General features: G+C 35.2%; 1 protein-coding gene across 1 annotated transcript in view; it reads left to right on the plus strand.

Annotated features, from left to right (window-relative positions):
- The window catches only part of LOC135196938 (uncharacterized), a 504,945-nt gene that overhangs the window by 187,489 nt on the left and 294,956 nt on the right, over positions 1-22,500 (plus strand). Inside the window, 1 exon segment of the mRNA XM_064223780.1 lies at positions 1,553-1,777. Within this exon segment, the coding sequence (XP_064079850.1) occupies positions 1,553-1,777 (225 nt within the window).

Consider the following 22,500-nt stretch of genomic DNA (forward strand, 5'->3'; position numbering starts at 1 on the left):
TTATAATAGGAAGACATGTAATGAGATGTGTCTGTGGGCGTTTCTTATCAAGACATTTCAGTGTAGTCAAGTTGTGGTTTTTAAAATAGGATTCATGGATATAAAGTTTGAAGATCACATGTATTGTTGTTAAACTGTTCTATTTATATATCATGGTTTAATCTTTTGCATTTGAATTTCATTGTAGAGTACAGTTAAACACTATTTTGTTTTATTTATTTATTGATCTTTTATCACATTTTCAAAGATGTGTTAAGAAGACGAGGGTTGCATCATCTATGAAAAATAGCCGTCTTCTTTTCTTGGCGCATTCTTGTTCTTCCCTCTATCCAGTTAGTCTGCGGTCGTTGTGTTCTTTATCAATTTTTATGCATGGCATGCTCTCTCTCTCTCTCTCTCTCTCTCCTCTCTCTCTCTCTATCTCTCTCTCTCTCTCTCTCTCATCTCTCTTCTCTCACAGACCTCCACTGCATTCACCATTTCATATACCTAGATACCTAGACAAAAAAAAAAAAAAATCCTCAAAAGCTCATCAGACTCAGTTTCAGGGATGGCTCCAAGGGTATGTTTTTTTTTTTTTTTTTTTTTTGTTGGGGGGGGGGGGCGGCAAATTTGACCAACTAGTAATGTTTGACCTGCTATGTACTGTTTGGCATTGTAAATAACTAAAAGAAAACACATATTAAACATAAAGTCATTTTTATTGATCACAGGATATTGATTACAAAATTGAAAATAGTTATGTATGCGTAGGATGAATGGATAACGTTATGACATCTGAGTCTCTGACAAAAAGAAAAATAATACAATACTTTTGCCTTACCATTCTGCTTTCACGATACAAATTGTTTAGCATCAGCATTAATAGAATAAGTTAGGATTCATACAATGAAATTAAAATTAAATCTAAATAATGATATTTTCATTAGTTGAAAAAAGCACAGACCGGGCACTTGTATCCAGTGGGCATTCATTCAACAAAATATTAGCGTTGGCCATTTTTGACGGTCCAACTCAGTCAGGTTTTGACCAACTCAGTTAGGAACATAGGGGGATAACCCCCCACCCAGCCCCGCCCGCCCCCAGCCATCCCTGCTCAGTACACATTTTAGCTCCATTTTTCTCAGTCGTACAATCAGTCACACGCCCTCCCATTTCAATACCCTTTCGTTCATCATTTATCCTGCACTCCTTTTATTTTCTTCCACCTAAAATTCCGAAATATGCACTCATCATTCCACTCGACTGGACCATCTCAAATCGTCATGATCCATCCTTGCAACTCTGCCAGCCTTTTTACAGCTTCCTGCCTATCTCCATACTTCTCGCTCTTTCAACTCTCCTCAAGTCGCATAAAACAGCAAGCAATTCAGCTCATCCTTCAGTCGCATTCCACCACACTTCACTTCCTTGCATATGTATCCATTGACCGTATGAAATAAATGAAGGTGCGTTGATCGTGTTACGAGCAACCAGACTGGTTATGTTATTCATGTCAAGTTTTCTGTTTTAGTGTAATTTTCTATAAAGGATTTTCTCTCTTTTTTTTCAGTCGGCTGAAGTCAGAGCTCTCGTTCCTGAGGCGACGAGGTGCCATCAGAACAGACGATGAAGAAAGTTTTGGTGACCGGGCGTGTGGGCGCTGCAGGGTGGAATTGGGGTTTATCATTAACAGAGGTGCACCTTGTCGAGCTTGCCGGCAGAAGGTGTGCAAACAGTGTCGAGAGTATAGCGTCAATGGCCGCGACTGGGTGTGTCTAGTCTGCCACAAACAAATGTGAGTACCCCTTCAATTTTTTCTTTTTTGCTGTACCGTGAAACCGTTTTCTTTATTTGATGGGAATGGTGGCAGTATGATACCGTAGAGTTCATACACAAAGAACCTTTTGGTTCAGATTACCTAATAGGTTTAGATCGCCTGCTGATGAGTATTTAAAGGACAATGCATCTGGTATTGAAAATGCTTTTCTGCCATCAGTTTTTTTTAGTGTGTTTTGAAGTTCGGAATTATAATTTTTCTATTTGTTTCAGTAATGTTTACTTGACATTATTTTTGACCATCACTCAATGTATTACTGACAAGAATTTTCTACCATGAAAATATCTTTTATGTTATGATGGAGAAAAATTACATTTTCTATACATTTCATGGCCATCCCTAATCCTAATTATAGTACTGTTTGACATCGTTATTTGTCAATAACAACTAATATAAGCAGTCAAACAGGTAAAAAGAAAAGTGTTAGAAGCATAGTTTAAGTTTTCAGGCAACTTTTAAGCTTCATAAAATTATGCAAGCAATACCATAATCACGACGAGGTCACCTCGTCGTGATTATGGTATTGCGGGTTCGTTTCCCGCTATCGGACATCATGATTTCTTTCATATTTCTTTGAAGTTGGATCTACAGGCTTTGTAGTGACAAGCTTGTCCAAAAAAAGAGCAAAGAATTCGAGAAGTTGAGGGGGCATTGTGGCTATTGCATTTACATATGTATTTTGTAAAAATGACCATAGATTATACATATACCTGTGTGTGTGTGTGTGATTATAATAACTTTATTACGTGATCTTTATTCATTAGTCACATATTACCACAGGTGAAAAACAAGAGACGGAGTGTAGGTCCTGAGCAGTTTCCAACTTTATTTCAAGGGCTGTTTGACTGAAAATCATAATATACTCTCAAGGAACATTACTGATAAAAGTGCCGACCATAGGAGACTAGAGATCCACACCTGACAGGTCAAGGAGACGGGATTGGAAGTCTCATTAGCACTGCTGCCCCCTCTGTCTACATATATTATAATCCTATTTCCGGACTTGATAAATAGACTAAATAGTATACAGATTAGTGAATCTAAGCTTTGTGAGTTTTAATGTAGTATCACATTATCAGAACCACCAAATGATGATCTGCTGGAAGTTTCTGACAGAATTACGGGAGAACACATAGCGGTTTATCCCATTTTCTAAAAGCACTTTAATTGAACTGACTGAATTAGGTGTGAAAGAATGTAAATTTGAATTTAATGGTAGATTTTCATACAAAATTTTGGTATGACGATGGGAAACCATCTCTCCCCAGTGTTAAGTAACTTGTGTATGAAATTTTTTGAAAAGAAAATATTAAACAACCCAATTCCACGCAATGTAGTATGGGTCAGATATGTTCACGAATTATTTTGTGTATAGCCAGCGAACGAAGATGTAAAATAACTTTTTTGCCTAGTTAAATCAATACCACCAAATTTACTATGGAAATGGAAAATGATGGATGCCTACACGTTTTGGATTCCCTCATACGAAGAAGTATTGATTGATTTTAATAAAGAATATCAGTCAAGGGATGTATAAACTTGATCCTTTAATATCAAAAGAATTTTGTAAATTGTTTAGATTTTAAGATAGGAAGTAGAGATGTATGGAAATAGGATTATCAAATTTGTAAACATAGCAAGGCGGCAGTAGTGCTAATGAGATTTCCAACCCCGCCTCCCTGACACCTGTCAAGTGTGGATCTCCTATGGTCGGTAGGTACGTTTATCGGGATTGTCCCATGAGAGTGTATTGTGATTTTTAGCCAAATGAGTTTTGAAGGCCACTCCTACCTCCTACCCGCTCGTGGTGGATCTGCAATCTCAAACGGTTGCCTATGTTCGTCAGTACTGTCTCTGTAGTATATAGCATATTTGTGACTTCTAATTCTATGTATCAGTCCTTCGTCAGTGGCTTGGAAATTAAGTCAAAACCAGTCAAGACCTACATCCCGTCTCTTATTTTTCACCTGAGGCAATGTGTGACTATATATATATATATATATATATATATATATATATAGATATATATATATATATATATATATATATATATATATATATATATATAGGATATATATATATATATATATGTGTGTGTGTGTGTGTGTGTGTGTATGTATGTTTGTGAATGTGGGTAATTGTGTATGTATGTGCGCATGTATGCAAGTATAAACTACGATTGAGAGATCAGGGTCGGATTGCCTGGGGATGCGGAGCGCCTCAGGCACGTTCTGTGAGATTCCACAGCCCATCTATTAGCTTAAGCAGTGCATCATGTGCATGGCAGCTAGGCGATAGTAGTGGGCACAGCTACGGTGGAGGTCACGGAGAAAGCAGATTCACCCCAAAATGCTTCAACTCCAAATTTATATAAATAAATATCTGTTAAACATTCGGTACGAGTATGTATACTACCACGTGCTATCACCTATCTCCTAAAAAATTTATTCCCTTTTCGCGCAAATTTACCTGTATAGATATCTGCACTTATGTACTTGTTCCTGCTCTTGCTGAAATTCAGTTGCCATGATGCTGTGGCTACTTTCGGTGTTCTTCCTCCGGTAGTTTATAGTGGCTTCTCATTGCACGTATTGCCTTCCTGAATTTCATCTCGTGCGGTTTAAGCGGCCGCGTTACTTGGTCACGAGACTCGGAGGTACAGTAGCAGTGGTGCCAAGTTCAACTGAAGCTGTGTGGATTCCTTTTTCATTACTCTCTTGTTGCCTTTGAATGTATTCATTGGCACATTTGCTTTGTTTCATGTAAACAGAAATGTAAGAACTGTCAGCGAGTATGTAATTGGGTGACGTAAACAGGCGATAGGTGGGGTTATTTATATAATCATGTACCTGTTTAAAAAACACTGAATACAAAATACTTGTTTACAAGTTCACGCGTAAATAGTTTTTTTTTTTACTATCATGCAATCTTAGGAATTGTTTTTCCAATGCTAGTTATGTTGTTTTTCCGCGAATGGGAAGTTTTAATTAAACTGAGTGAAGAAAGTAATTCTCTTTGGTTGTTGATATTCATTTAATGCTAATAAAGCATTCATATGAATGTGTATGAAGTGGGTTCTAAATTGGATGAAATGATTTGGCTGCTGGTGATGAGATGCAGCTGCGTGGTTGAGAGATTAAATTCAGATTGGAAGTTTTCGACGATATTACACTTTTTTCTCTAGGTCCTGTGTTCACAGCTCTGCACGTCAACTTAGATCTAGTAAACATAGTATGGAAGGTAGTAATTACAGTTTTAATGTTATAACTATCTTTAATATTATCTTATTTTTTAATAGTCATAAATTTGTCGATTTCTCGATTGTTTATATATATATATTATATATATATATATATATATATATATATAGTATATATACACATACACACACACACACACACACACACACATATATATATATATATAATATATTATATATATATAATTTATATATATATATGTGTGTGTACCTATGGTTATATATAAAGTTATATAGAGCGAGAGAGAGAGATGTGTTTCCGGTCATTTTAAAACGATTTGATATAACATTATGAAGGGTAATTCGTATTTCCATGAACTTTACGAACTTATGAAAATAAAACGCACTTGCGTACGTATACATATGAATTTGTTGATATAGTTAGATCACGTGCCGTGGCATTAAAGGAACGAACCTTATATGTTGTACAGCAGGATGGAGGTGATAACCCATTCCATGTTGCGGTATCTACATGTTATAGGCGTGTCATTTTAACACGGACATGGGCGATGTTAATCTCGACATGGCCTACGATCTGACAAACTTTAAGTCCATATTTATGTATATAAAACTATTTTAGTACATAAAAAGGTTATAACATTTGAGGTTGCTCTTCAGTTGAAAAACAGTTGTGTTGGATCATAAGAGTAAATAGACCCGGACTGAGATTAATATTATATTCATCTATTAGCTGTATTAATGCAGATTCGACGATGTTGTTAGGGACCAAATTAACATCTTGTAATTATACTGCTGCGGAACCAATCACTTCAATGGCAATTTGCACTTTGGTTGCCATATACTATGTTTATACATACATACTCGTACATACACACTTTATATCATCATCATTATCAGCTGTTGTTAGTCCACTGTAGGACAAAGGTCTCAGACACGTCCTTCCACTCCCTTCTGTTTATGATCTTTCTATGCCATTCTATACCCGCACATTTTCTTAGCTTGTCAATCCATCGTCTTCTCTTCTTTCCCCTGCTTCGTTTGCAATCTCTAGGGACTCATTCGGTTATTCTTTTCGTCCATCTATTATCTGACATTCTCATTATATGACCTGTCCACACCCATTTCTTTTTCTTACTTGTTGTTAGAATATCCTCTACTTTAGTTTGCTCTCTTATCCATGTTGCTCTGTCTCTTAGTAGTTATTCCCATCATTATTCTTTCCTCTTTCTATAGCTCTTATGTTCCTGATGCATAAGTTGACACTAGTAGGACCATCTGATTAAATACTTTTCTTTTTAGAGAAAGTGGCATTTTACTTTTGTTTACCAAAAACTCTCCATCCCATACTTATCCTTTTAATTTCGGTCTCATGTCCTGGGGAAACACTTACTGTCTATCCTAAATACGTATATTCATCCATAACTCTTATTTGTTGTCTGTGCATTTTCATTGAACATTATCTTAGTTTTACTCATATTCATTTTCAGTCCTACATTTCTGCTTTCTCTATTCAAATCTTCTATCATCTTTTGTAATTCCTCCCCTGATTCACTGAGTAGAACTACGTATGTCATCTGGAAATCTTTAGTTGTTAAGGTATTCCCCATTAATGTTAATTCCTACATTATCCCAATCTAAATTCTTAAAAACTTCTTCTAGGGACACTGTGAATAATTTAGGAAAAATGGACTCTCCCTGTCTAATTCCTTTCTCAATCGGAAATTTGTCACTGTTTTTATTTAGTTTTAGGATTGCTGTACTACCCGTATAGACATCTTCAAGTGTTCTAACATAAGACTCATCTGTTCCTTGCTTTTGAAGGGCTTCCATTACTGCTGAAGTTTTGACAGAATCAAAAGCTTTCTCATAGTCTACAAATCCCATACATAATGGTTTGCCACATTCTGTTGATTTTTCCCTTAGCTGGTTAATTACACGGATATGGTCATTTGTTGAATGCCCGCTTCTAAAACCTGCCTCCTCTCTTGGTTGATCAAAGTTTAGCTGTCTTTCTATTCGGCCTAATATGATCTTTGTAATATTTTATATATTACTGAGAGTAAACTTATTGGGCGGTAATTTTTCAGGTCTTTTGTGTCTCCCTTTTTGGGAATTAATATAATGATAAAGTTTTTCCAAGCTGTAGATATAGAACATTCTTGCAAACATTTTGTGTAAAGTTCAGCGAGTTTTACTATCATGAAATCTCCTCCAACAATTATCAAATCAGTTGATAGGCCATCTTCTTGTGCTGCTTTGTTTCTTTCCATGCCTTTTAATGCTTTCTTTACTTCTCCTACTGTTATTTTTATTACCGGCTCAGGTGTTTCATTATTTCCATTGACAAAGTTATTTCCTATATCACTATTGTACAGCACTAAAGAAATCTCAACAATTTTTATCACTCCATCTCTTTTGTTGATAATATTTCCATTATCATCCGTTAATGCAAATATCTATTGGCGCCCTGTTCCAAGTCTTCTTTTCATCAACTTGATGCTTCTTCCCCTCTTTAGTGTTTTTCAATTTTGGTGTGATTAAGTTTACCAATGTCTTGGGTTTTTAGTTTGTTTATTGTTCTGGATAGTTCTACTAGTTCTATTTCATCTCTCTTGGATTTTACCTTCACTTCCAATCGTTTCTTTATTAAGTTTTTGGTGTTTTCTGATACTTTTCCTTGATCTTGCTTAAGAACTTTTCCACCTATCTCTTGTGCTGATTCCAATACAAATTCTGATAAGTTACTCTTCCTTCTTCTTCACTTGATTCCATTTCTTCATGAAGCTGTGAGTATCTATTTTGTATTGTTTCCAGTATTATTTGTAGTGTTTATTTTCTTTTTTAGAATTAGTTTTTCTCTTTCTTTCCCTAGATCTAGACAAATTTTGCTTCTCACCATTCTATGGTCGCTTGACATTAACTTGTTTAACACTGTTACATCTTTAACTAAATTAACTTTTTTACTGAAAATATAATCTATTTCGTTTTTCGTTTCTCCGTTTGGGCTTCTCCATGTCCATTTTCTATGTTCCTTTTTATAAAAAAATGTGTTAATGATTTTTAGCTTGTTTCTTTCAGCAAATTGTACAAGCATGTCTCCTCTGTCGTTTCTTGTGCCTACTCCGAATTACCTACAGCTGATTCCTCTCTCTTCTTTTGACCTACTTTAGCATTGAAATCACCCAAAACAAATGTATATGTATATATATAGTATATATATATATATATATATATATATATACACCCAAAACAATGTCATGTGTTATATATATATATATATATATATATATATATATATATATATATATATATATATATATATATATCACATATATATTTATATGTGTGTGTGTGTGTGTGTGTGTGTGTGTGTGTGTGTGTGTGTGTGTGTGCGCGCGTGAGACTGACGAGCCACTGCTTATAATTATCAGCAGTTTTGAGCTTTGAGTCTTACTTTGTAGAAATTTTAGGCTTACAATGAGTAGGCTAATATTACAGAATGTACGCGTGGCACATCTCTATGCTCTTATTTTTTATTAGACATAGATAATTCTAAAAATTGCTAATAATGCAATATCAAATATGAAACACTGATGCATTTTCGGTACCCTGGTAGGTTGCGACAATTCTCAGTTCTCATACATAGCTATGATTCTTGGATACTGTTTACCCAGTCTTCTATATGAGGGAGAAACCCTGATGTATTGTACATAACAATTATAATCAACATCATCTTCATTAAGGATATATACTTCAGAATCCTGTTGGTACAAGACATTTACAGAGCAAAAATCTTGTTCCTTCGTATCCGGTAAAGCATATTTAAATAGGCAGAACGCAGGTGATAGTGAAACCAGCTGCTTGCTTCGCAGGATATAGAAATTTTGGTTTTTCACCGAATAATTTCCCTTTCGTGTAACCACAGCAAGCAGGATCAAGCAGATGTCAAGTCCCAATACTATTGCTCTCTCTCTCTCTCTCTCTCTCTCTCTCTCTCTCTCTCTCTCTCTCTCTCTCCAGTTGTTAATATTTTCAATCAACAGTTTATTGCAAAATTCGTTTTAGGCAGAAGATAAAATTACTGTTGGATTGTTACCGAACTACTATTTCGCACTGCTGTGGTTTGAGGTATTACTTTGCCATTTCTTTACCTTATTGGATGGATATCTTAGGAAAACCATGTCCATATCAGAGCATCCAGCAAACCCAAAACTAGGAATTGCTTTTGCAATATCTCGAAACCATAATATAATCTACTCATGATGGTTATGCCTGACCTACATTTTTGTGTTATATGTACCTACAAATGTTTGTGTGTGTGTGTGTGTGTGTGTGTGTGTACGTAGGCGCATGTGCCTCTGTCCGGGGGCATATTTGTATCGCTCTGTACTATAGTACAACTCATTCTTTTTTACTGCTTAATTTTTTTCGTACTTATGTGCGTAAATAAAAGAATTGAAGTAGTAAGCCCTCAACTGAATTCTTATCTTTTACGACAAAGTTAAGACCCTGTGGTATCTTATCTTTCATTGATTCCTTAACCTCAGATATTGAGATATTTGATGACTTTCTGACATCAGCTCGTGGATCTTTTATTCTTTTAACCCACCTCTGTCACGACGACAGATAACCCCCGCTACATACTGGACTTCTCTCGTTGTCCCTCTCGCATTGTCCACTCGGAATTGAACATTATTTCTCAAATGAAAAACTTACGGGATGCTGGAGAATAAGCCCGTGACAACACGAGACTGACGTCATCTACAAGAAACAGACGAGATTTTGGATCGGTTCATGATCAGCGTTGAAGTCATAAATGAAATATGCTCTCTCTCTCTCTCTCTCTCTCTCTCTCTCTCTCTCTCTCCTCTCTCTCTCTCTCTCTTTTGTTTTGGATTCGTCGTTATTTTGCATTTATCTGTTCTTTGTGATTCATATATTCATGTGATGTATGCCAACTTTCGTTTGTTACTAAATTATAAATCTTATATTAGAATACAGTTTTCTGAACCTACATTATGTAAGGGCTTTCTCTCTCTCTCTCTCTCTCTCTCTCTCTCTCTCTCGTTCCGCTTGAGATATTTTGTGAACGTGACAAAATCGTCAAATTTTTAAAGATTTCCACGGAAAGGCGAAGTTGCGGCGAGCCGCGGGTTCACGAACGTGTGGATGATTTTTATATTTTGAAGCGTAAATATGTGGAAATTATTTTCATAAATGGATGTTTCTTGAGCTTAAGAGGTCACCGTGGCTATTTCAAATATGAATACACATACACGGACATATAAATATATATATATATATATATATATATATATATATATATATATATATATATATATATATACATATATGTATATATATATATATATATATATATATATATATATATATATATATATATTAGTGTGTGTTTATATGTAATAACCACGATGACCACTTCACCTATCGATTTCTTCCCATTTTTCTTTATTCCTTTGTCCAAAACTTGTACAAAAATCAGAAAGTTAAAAGGTTACTGCAGCCGTACAAACAAACATTTATACGGTCCAAAGTTATAAAAAAGGACTAATAGATTTTATATGTTATATACATAGTATATATATATATATATATATATATATATATATATATATGTATATTATGTATATATGATGTAATGTATGGGTATGTATGTGTATATATATAATATATATATATTACATATATATATATATATATAATATATATCCATACATACATACATATCATACATACAACATAACATTATACATACATATACTGTGTGTATGGAGAGAAGAGAGAGAGAGAGAGAGAGAGAGAGAGAGAGGCCTAGACCTAAATTCCTCGGGTAAGCATCCTTACCGAGTAAATGTTCGAACAGCATTAAGTTATTTAGTGACAAATGTTGACGAAAGCGTGTTGTAGTTGTTTCTGTGGCATGTTACTTTAATGTTACCGCTAATGCTTATCGACTAGTTCTATTTGAATGTTGTTATTGTTATTATCATTGCTAAATAAAAGTGTAGGCTTTAGGCGAATCCGCATGACCTGAAGGAGCTCCAATGAATGTGAAATATCCAAAGTGAAAAGATAACGGGCGACGAAGAGAAAATTGGCGGAGATTGTGTAGGAGGAGGAGGAGGAATCCTAGTGGAGGAGGAGTAGGACGTGGAGGAGTAGGACGTGGAGGAGAAGGCAAGAAATGAGGAACAAAGAGAAAACTGGTTTTAGAAAGGAGAGACGCAAAAAATCCGAAGAGGAAAAAGAAAGCGAATAAAGGCCGGAGCGGGACCAAATCCCGTTGGCTCAACAAGAAAATGTAAAGGAAAAAACTTCTCAAAGGAGGCTCGCACAACTGCAAGGGAAATGATCCATAGAGAGAGAGAGAGAGAGAGAGAGAGAGAGAGAGAGAGAGAGAGAGAGAGAGAGAGAGAGAGAGAGAGAGATATTAAGTGTTTTGAAAAATCATGTACTGAAAAAGGCTATCAGTCAGTATTAGATAGCAGTGAAAATATTATTATTGGTTTTATTATCGCTAAGCAATGAAATGAACCTTGCTCAAGATAAACATCAGAAATCATTTACAGTAGTATGATAGATAAGGTTAAGGGTTTGATTTCTTTGTCTGGTCGACTCGACTTGACGTTTAGAAGCTTGACATATGACTTTGCTTAAAAATCAATATACCGCAGCATGGGTCATTGACCTTAGTCAGCTAAGTACTGCAAGATACAATGCACTGGCGATTCCTTTCTGTATTTAGCCAATTAATCTTACATGGATTCTACCGCGTTAGTGGAAAGACACAATTTATAAATGACCCCCAGTCTTAGCTTACTGGGTTGCTAAGAATCTCGTGACGGATAAATACAAAGGATAGGCTGAAAACAGGAAATTGCAACTTAAGAACCCTAAATAAAATTGGAACGATAGAACTGGTACAAAATGAATTCAAGAATATGAAATGGACATCTTACTAGTGTGTTAATCACGGTGGAAAGGAATGGGAAAAGTGTTGGAATGGGGGTAATTGTGTATATTTATCCAGGAAGAACAGATCGAACTGGTAGAGAGGGCGTTAGCATATTTTTAACCCCAAATACGACACAGATTCTAGCTAGATGGAGAGCAGTGAGCGACTGATTAATGCTCGAGATATACAAATCAAAATAGTGTAATATGAGAGTTAGTTTGCTGTGTACCAGTGAAGGAACTCTGAGGAAATAAAAGATGGGTTTTATATAGAACTTCTGAATGTTGTTAAAAACATGAGAATTGTTGTTGGTGATACGAAGGCAGCAGTTGATTGAAACAATGAAGATATGGAAGATGTAAAGGGGAAGGAAGCCTGGGATAGACTGCGAACGAAAATAGGTGGTAGTTTATTGGTTTTTGTGTTGCAGATAATTTGATAATTAGGGATACTTTTTTCAACAAAAGTCATCCAAAAATAAACTTTGACACCTCCAGATGGCAGTCATAGAAACAAAAAGAGGTCACAGCCATTAATCAAGAGGAAAAGAACACTGAAGAATGTCAGGAGTCTAAAGGAGCAGGTGTTGACGATGATCACCGACTTATCATCGCTCCACTAAAGCAGAAATTAAAAGTACCCAACGAAACTGCAACATTGACGGCATATTTAAGTTTAGTACAATAAAACTATTTGAAGACGTCCACGAGAAGGTTTGCAACTGAATGTCGAAATAGATTTGCATTGCTAGAAACCATATATGAGGAGAACGCAAAATCAATAAGCCCTGGTGTAAAATCAGGAAAATATGTCTGCTTGAAAAGTATGACTGTGATATGGAGTAACAAGACGGAATGATAGAATCACTGCAGGCACGATTTTTTTTTTTTTTTAAATGGAATGACACCTCGCATAGCAACCACAAAATTTGGAATAAGGAAACAAACCCTGATGGTGAGGAACTGGAATTCATTGCCAACGTTTCAATGAAAATGGCCCGACCCAATATGTTAACTATAGAGGCATTGCATTTTCGCCTAGTAGAGAAAGCAATTGGTAAACAAGCTTAGAGATGAGCAAGCTAGCCTTCATAAATTATATTTGTGTTTAGACATTGTGAAACAATGTACGGAATTGAAAACTCCCCCTTCTGATTGCTTACGTTGATTACGAGAAGGCATTTGGCAGTGTCTATAGACAGATATAATTGAAGCTCTTTTTTTTACCGTTATCTATTTAAAAAGGTATGCCAATTGAAATAATCTATTGATAAAAATGTTATTTTACCTTTGCTCTTTCCTTTTATTGACTTTATAATAAAAAGAGAGATCGGAGATGGAAGAGATGGTTTAATCTGAAATAACGATAGAAATTTGACTTACATAAATTATGCAGATAAAGTTCTTTTAGTTTGACAAAGTTTGCTTAATAGAATGGAACATATCATCTAGAAAGATGGAACTCTAGATAAATCTAAGATAATCCATAGTAATAAGGGCAGAGTATGCACAAAGGGGTGGAGTAACACTAAATGGAGACAGGACCATTTGGGATCTTTCAAATGTTTAGGAGCAGTGGTATGCAATACAGGTTCTTTTGAATTAGAATTTACTGAAAGACCAAAAATGACAAATGGAACAGTGGGCAGGCGGAATAGAATTTGGGAGTCAAATAGGCTGACATTGCGAACGGAAGTAAGATTATACATAAGTCTCGTACGATCTCTATTAATATAAAGATATGAATATGAATCCTGACATTCCTATAAAACTGTAACAAAAATATTTTCCAGATTTGAGAAAAAAGCTTTAAGAATATTGGGAGTCAGATGGGAGGATAGACTTAAGAATGATTCTTAATTGGAATGGCAGAAATTCCTCATGTAGATGAGATACAGACGAAGGCCAGATGGAGATGGCTGGGACATGTCTTTTCAACAGTCCCGGAAAAATAAACCTTGACAGGGGCAGGCCGGCTCCCTTGGGAACCAGAAGTGTTGGAAGATCCAGGTCTCCTTGAATAAGAACTTTGAGAATGTCGGCTGGGGGTGAGTAGAGGATTGTGGAAGGTAAAGCCAAGGCCTATGATCTAAAGCACAAAAGAGTCGCAGAGCTTCAAGTCGGCATTTTGCGTCATCACGGGGCAATATATATACACACACACACATATATATATATATATATATATATATATATATATATAGTATATTATATATATATATATATTATATATATAGATATATATATTAATATATAGATATTATATATATCTATATATAGATATAGATATATATAGATATATATATAGATATATATATATATATATATATATATTATATATATATAGATATATATATATATATATATTATATATACTATATCTATATATATATATTATATAGATATATATACACACACACACACACACACATATATATATATATATATATATATATATATAATATATATATATATATATATATATGTTTATGTGCGTGTTTTGTGAAACATCAGATAATAGTTAAACTATACAGACCAATAGAAAAAGGGTTGTGAGTTAGGGCGTATCTCCGCATCTCCACTGAAAGAGAAGTGAGGGCGTTTGCAAAATTGTTTTCCTAAGGGTTGAGGGAGGACAGCGAAGACATTGGCCTTAACAGCTATACGAAGGTGTTATGTCTCAGTTTATGTCTCCCTTTTATGTCTTTCTTACAAGCATCCTAGCTATATTTTATGAGACCCAGGGAGTTTAAGAAACCGGCTTTGTACCTTCCATTTCAGTAGTTATTGTAACATTTTCTTGTAATTACCTTTGATAGGGTTGTTATGCATCATGTAGGAAACATTACAGGATTATTAAACTAATAACTTAAGGATTCATTAATATATGCATGGATTAATACGCTCATTCTTTTCTATAGAAATTCATTGAGCTTTACATTTAAATTTCAGGATTAATCAATATGACTGATAAATTTCTGTGATGCAATGCGAATCTGAGGTGCCATTTGCATTTTTGTAATTTTCTTTCTCATTCCTTAATACATTCATTTAAAAATCTTGACCGTTTATGCGGCAGTTGGAAAGAAGTTATATGCTGTTTACTGTGTTGTGCTATAGTTGGTCATTGGCCATCATTGTGGTTGCGCTTTGAAGGAGTCATTTGCCTCTTCACGCAGAGAGTATCTTTCTTTTTGCCTTCTTGTTTTCATACGTTGAGAATTCTGGGACACCACTTCTGAATTACTTGTGTTACGCTTTTATAGAGAAAGTTTCATTTGATAGTTATGAATTTCAACTAACTGTTATGGCGATATATATATATATATATATATATATATATATATATATATATATATATATATATATATATATATATATATATATATATATATATATATATATATATATAAAGGTTTTTTTGCCACGAAGGAAAAAATGAAAAAACGAGTTGGCCGAGTACTTTCGGTACTATTCGGACCCTTTACTGAGTATATAAAACGTGATGCTATGTATAAATAAAGGTTTTTTGGCAAAAAACCTTTATTTATATATATATATATATATATATATATATATATATATATATATATATATATATATATAAGAGAGAGAGAGAGAGAGAGAGAGAGAGAGAGAGAGAGAGAGAGAGAGAGAGAGACTTGAGCCTGTGTAAGCTTAGGTTAAAGGCCCTTTCCCATAGTTCCTGATATATTCAAGTACACAGAATTGCATCATGGGAATGTCATTCAGCTTTCTGTCGCAAAGGCCTTATCACACGGTGCCTGCATTTTTAACCCATCCCTGTGTCCTCCAAATATATCGTCACTTTTTTTATGGGATATAGGAGTGTACATACGTACATACATATCATGTAGTATATGTTATATACACTGAAAACATGACCAAGAGAAGTCTGTACTAATAACGGTGAGTTTCGCTATGAATTTAATCATGAGTAGGCTATATAAAGATGAAAACAAAATAACAATAGCTGTAGCCAATCGTATCTGGTGGCACCTGTCTTACAGGTACTGGTTGATAATATTATCGAAACCGATGGATAAGAATCGACTAACATAACAATAAAGTAGATTATTTCTGAAGCCATGCCCAATTTCGAAGACGCGAATTACGTTGAATTTGGATGTGCACTATTGATTCTGGGAGGTCGGTTTGGGTTTAAGCCTCTGTGAGCGGGGTTGGAGGATGGGTGGTTGGGGCTCTTGTGTCTCGGGCAGGGTGGGTAGGAAGGGCAAGGGAGGGACATGTGCTTCAGCATTGCCTTTCTTGGGCAACTCCTCACACCCACTCCAGTCTCTCTCTCTCTCTCTCTCTCTCTCTCCAGAGTCGATTCACTCATTGTCCTACCCACACATGCCTCCCTTCCTCGCCCGTTCCCTTCCATCCGAATACCCGAGAGAGTGAACAGACTCAGCTTCGGAGCGAGAAGAAGACAAGAGTTCTCCGAACCACACCTGTGCTCCCTTGTTCTGTCTCCCTTCTCCTCAAATACAGGTTGGCCACGCCCACCTCCTTCTCCTTTTCTTCCTCCTCCTTTCTTTACCATTCTCTTTATATCTTATCAGACGCTTTTTCTGACGCTTCTTTGATTTTCACTTGCATTAAAGGTTGCCTGAAACCAGCATTGCCTTCCTGGATGTATTCATAAGAATATTAAATCTCTCTCTCTCTCTCTCTCCTATGTGAAATAAATTAGTTTTCATTTGAGAATGTTATAGTATATATATATATAAGATGTTTTGTACTAAAAATATCTGTCAGATTTTCACTTGGACCTCACATTCTTTATCATGAAACCGTGCATCTTCGGATGGTCTAGATTTTGGTGACGCTCTTCCCCAAGATATTTCTTATTGCCTTGTCTTATGGAAAACCCGAACTCATTTTTTCTTTGGAATTCATCATTTTATTGCCGTTGACGAATACTAGCTCATTACTCGAGATAGAATATTGTTTTTTAATTATATGTATTAAATCCAGATCTAGAGCAAAACAAAACAGAATGAAAAGAGTAGGCCATATCCTCTAACAAATTGCGCGTAAGTATAAATATAGTGATATATATATATTATATATATATATATATATATATATACTATATATAGTATGTATGTAGTTCGCAAGGAAGCAAGGGAGACGTCTTCTGGTAATTTAACATAGCTTTATTGAGGGACGTTTCGGGGTCCAGCCCTATCATCACGGCTGTAAAAAGGATAAATACACATAAAACATAATAAAAAGACTCATCTCAATAACCAACATACATTTAAAATTCACAGAAAACCTACTACAATGCTAAGAGAATTACCATCTCAAGTGTGTGTGTATGTGTGTGTGTTTGTGTGTGTATCAAAAGAGAAAGAGAGATAACGCATCTTCTAGCATATTGCGCATAAAGTTGCTCCATAGCTGATGTTTTCTTTAATTGTGCAAAATTAATGTCACATACAACCAATAAGGAGGTGTCATTCTAGCGGATCGTTGGCAACTTTAATTTTGCTACAAATGCAGGATGTTTAAAGATGCCTATAGTCCTCTTCTCTCTCTCTCTCTCTCTCTCTCTCTCTCTCTCTCTCTCTCTCTCTCTCTCTTCTTTACGCGTGTGTGAAGCCAGTCACATAAATTGAGTGGAAATTACATCGTTCTCTGAATTGCTTTTGTGATTGCTCCTAGTCGTGCATTATTGTCTGATGCTTCGTACTAATTAAAAGTTTGCATATTCGCCTCTATCTGGGTTTTTTGTTTGTGTGTTTGCGTAGATTAGCTTCCCTTAAATGGATTTTATTGCTTTTATGTCTTCAGCCCAATTGTTGTATTCGGTGTTAGTCCTTTTTTCTTGATACTTGATATTTGTCTTGTGTTAAAAGAACGAGTTTTTCATATGTTCCTCAGGCTGAGATTGAACAAGAATTTTTTTTTTTTTTTTCTAATTTTGTCCATGTTATTTTAGCGTTTTACCTTTTCTTTTCACTTTGTTTGAGTTTCACGGTCAATGTATGATTTAACTGAAGCATGCTTTGGAATGAACTTCTTTATTAGCTGAATAAATAGAAGTCACCTTCAAGTAACAACTTTACGGTAAAAGGAGGACTTTGCGCTATTCTTTTATATAATTTAAAATTGATTTCTCTGATGGTATAAATCACACTCATGCCATCATAATATCCATAAACCCTCTCTAATATATGAAATTCCAAGACTACTTACTTTTGTCATCATCATCGCATAATTTGTCATATACGAGTACATTGTTTTAGAAGTGTAAGCGGTCTCCAACCTGTTATTGTGATTGTAAAATATTTCGGTAAAATTATCCCGTCAGTTGCATACAGAGATCATATGCATGATACATCTGTTATTGATTTCGCCCACCTCACTAGCAAAGAGTGTGTGTGTGTTTTTTTTTTTTTTTTTTTTTTGTGTTGATTGCTGAATGTGGTCCCTTGAAGCATATTTTATAACTGATGTGAAGGCATTCACAATTGACACAAACTTGCATATTATTCACTAACCTTCGAGGTTGCTTCTTTAACTTTTTTTTTTTAATACTGAGACGTTTTAGTTCCTTGTAAACTGCTTTAAATTTCAATTATTTTTTTATATTTTTAAAGTGTCATGTTATACGGGTTACAAAATACCTTCGATCTATCTTGCAAACCTCACTTTATTAGCTGATGCATTAATTTTTATTCTGAAGGATACTTTCCTATGGCCACCTCATATATCTTTTAGGTCGTGGGCAAAATGAGACACTACTCGATGATTTCCCTGAAGTATAAGTATGCCTGCCTTTGTAGGATATGTAAGCTTAACCCATTTTAGATCAAGTCAGTGATCGTCATCAGGCCATGTGTTGTGCAAACTCCTTTAACGTCGAATTCTGATTCCATGAGTTTCTCTACCGATGATCGTTTTTTAATTAATTTCTGCAGTTTTCTTCATTTTACTGGGGCTTTTAGTGTTTTATTGTCGTGATGTTATTATCGTTTGCCTCAACTTTGATGTGTTCCATAGACTCATAGAGGTATGAATATGCGTTTTGTTGAATGGCCTTGTTACAAAGGATACGTTTGTAAAGCCTCGCTATTCGTAAATTATGTAAACGTGATATATGCTGAAAGCATGTGCATCATTCATTTATAGAGGATATGCCCTTCAAGAATATCGAGTGATGTTGCGTACTTTCTGCTGCTGTTATTTTTTTTCTTTTTTTATGCCAAGCTATCGTCAACATTAATCTATTGCGATCAGTTTTAAGATATTACTACTGACTTAGAAAATAAAATTTGTCACTATATTTTTTTATTTTTGCCATGAGAAGAGTTTATCATATGGTGAAAATTATACGAAAACAATGTCCCTTCTAGAATTGAAAAGGATCCAAATTAGAATCCTTTGTACCGATGATAAATGCATCGATGGCTTGTTGCCATCTTTATGTTCTGTTCTCATTCTTGCACTGCGACATTGTTTAGAGTCTTCAGGTGAACCTTCTGTTATCTGGGATGTTTTATCCTTCCCACCACTTTCCTTTTGGGTTCTGTGTCCTGTCTTAACTTTATCTTATGTCATGCTTTGGCTTATTAAACTGTAGTCATCAGGCCGAAATCACCCTTTTAGATTTAGATTCTTTATATATCACCGTTCACTTTTTATGAGAGAATCAATCCATCAACCCATTTTTAGTCTACTCGATCTGGAGTCTTGGCTTTCTCCGCAATGACAGGTCGCCGGCTCGGAAGTGTGAGTTTCTGCTGTCTTTTGAATGCTTGATTGCTTGCTTGCCTGTTGGAAGAGGGTGCAGGATAAATTTCATTAAAGATTCTCTCTCTCTCTCTCTCTCTCTCTCTTCTCTCTCTCTCTCTCTCTAACAATCTTCTTTTAGCCACTGTATTTTTTCTTTATAGAATCTCGTAATGGATTTGGTTTGGGTGCAAGATAAATGGCAGTTGCCACATGTTACGTTTGAATGACTGGAATTCCCCAAAAGATCTCAGTGAAATTTCTTTACAGCATTAGATTACGTGGATCAAGGAACTGGAAAACCATCAGATGATATTATTACGAAAATGGGTGTGTCAGATAAGAACACAAAGAAAGCTAATGGAATTTAGAATTATATATATACTTAATATATATATATATATAATATATATATATGTGTGTGTGTGTGTGTGTGTGTGTGTGTGTGTGTATGCATGTATACTGAATTGATGGTAAATATCCTCACCCGATACCACTGACGCTAATCCTGATCAGCTGCTCATTCTGTTCAGCATTCATCAAAATGTACGACGGTAAAATGTCGCCTTTTCCTATAAAAAAGGAGAGAAGGAAGTGAGTAGCACACATGACTGTGATTACTGGCCGTTGCCCTGACCCTCTCGTAGCAGAAGAAAAGATGATGATGGCAGCATTCAGAATCCTGAAAGAGTTTGTCCCTTCGTCAGTTTCCCAGTTTCCTAATAAGATGTAAATCATTCACCGCGGTTTTTGTGAGATTTTTGTTTGATTTTCTGTTTTATGAGGCTGACCTGGCATTCAACCTTACCGCCTCTAGTCGTCTCTTCTCTTATTTATATATTCCGGCAATCTTAATTTTATCTACACCAAACAGCATTAGCATAGAACAACAGTGGGTGGGGACTGGCAGTCCTTCAAGCCCGCCCACATTGTAAACCCCCTTTTCGTCTTGAAGTTAAGGTGAGGCCTTTTGGGTTCACTTATTCTCTCTCTCTCTCTCTTTTCTTGCAGTTTTTTTCTCCTTTCCTCTCTCTCTCCCCACTCATATTCCTCGTCTTGGCCGTTACTCTCTTTGTCATGTGTCCTCTGTTCCAGTCTCGGATTGAATTTGAGGCTGGCATTGCAAATCTTAACTCGTATTTTCGGTCATTCCTCTTACCAGCAGTTTTCACTGTCTATATCTGCAGTTTTGCCGTGTTTGTTTTCGAAAACTTACTTTTTCGTTTTTATGAAATCAATTTTTTTTTCTTTTTTTATGATTCATTTTTCTTTTGTTTATTATTATTTCCGTTTCTTAAAGTTCTAATGTTCCTTTTGCCATGTTTATTTCGTAATCGTATGTATATATATTCTATAATATAAACTTCCGGTTTTAAAAGATTCTCCAGAAACTTTTTAAAGATTCGTGTAAGTGCTTCCCCACGTAACCTTATCTGTCGTCAGTGACAGAAAAGTAATTTGAAGTCCTTTTCGATGAACGAATGGTCTATATATATATATATATATATATATATATATATATATATATATATATATAGATATATATATAGTATATTACACACACATATATATATATATATATAGATAGATATATAGATATATGTAATCAATTATAGTGTGTGTGTCCACGTTCTCCTTGAAATGATAGTTTAATTTTCTTTTCTTTATTTGGTGTTTTTTTTATTGTTATTGACTTTCTTTACATTTATTTACAATCTATATTGGGGTTTTGACGAATTACTCTTCACTAAGAATATGTGCGCAATTGCGCAATAATAATAATAATAATAATATAATAATAATATTAATAAATAATAATAATAATAATAATAATAAATTCAGTGTAAATATGCACTCTTAAGGAATGAATGGCAAATTTAAGCTTATTATCATTCGGTATATCTTTAAGTTTCGTGAAATCGATTGATCATCGTTTTCCTGCATTCTCAAATTCCATGAAACCCCTTTGTTTCCCTCGTGGCCTACTCAAGTTACTTAATGAAATGAATCATTTACTGTCTCAGTCCTCAGTATCCTCAAGTTTGATGAAGCCGTTCAGTCTTTACAAACCTGTATCCTCAAGTTCAATAAAATCGTTTAGTCATCTTTCCCCGAAGACGAGGACAGGTCACCCTGAAGGAAGGTTTGCAGCGTTACCTGATCCCTTCTCTCTGAATCATCTCTTTCCTGAAACCGCCGCCGTAGGAGGCCCTGACCCCTGAGGCCTCCGCCTGTGAGTTGGCAACACTGGGACTCATGACTATCTCCCCCCACTCGATTGGGGTTATTTTCATGACTTCTGTTTGCTTAAGAAGGAAGCGTTGGTTGTCACTTTCGCTTTGTGGAGAGCAGCTCATGTATAGAGGCTCTTAGGTTGTTGTGGATGAGGTTGCTTGCTATTGCTTCGAATGAGAATAACAGTATGTTGAGTGAATCTTGTGTGAAGGTAATTATTTAAATTGGTTTTAATATTGATATTTTGTTTTCTCTCTATTATGAATCCATTAATTTGGGCTATATTCGTTTATTTATTTTGACATTGAGGACATCACTAGATGTTTGTCTTCTTTCTTATTACTGAATTGTTTTGGAATTTTGGATTTCAGACATGATTCTTCATTACTGTCCTCCTTCTTTCCTTAATTTTTATAATGACCTGTTATCGAATTTCTTGGCGACATTTTTGAGAAGGTTCGTGTTTCGATAATTCACTCTTAGC

Source organism: Macrobrachium nipponense, chromosome 18 (assembly GCF_015104395.2).
Source record: "Macrobrachium nipponense isolate FS-2020 chromosome 18, ASM1510439v2, whole genome shotgun sequence".
NCBI lineage: Eukaryota > Metazoa > Arthropoda > Malacostraca > Decapoda > Palaemonidae > Macrobrachium > Macrobrachium nipponense.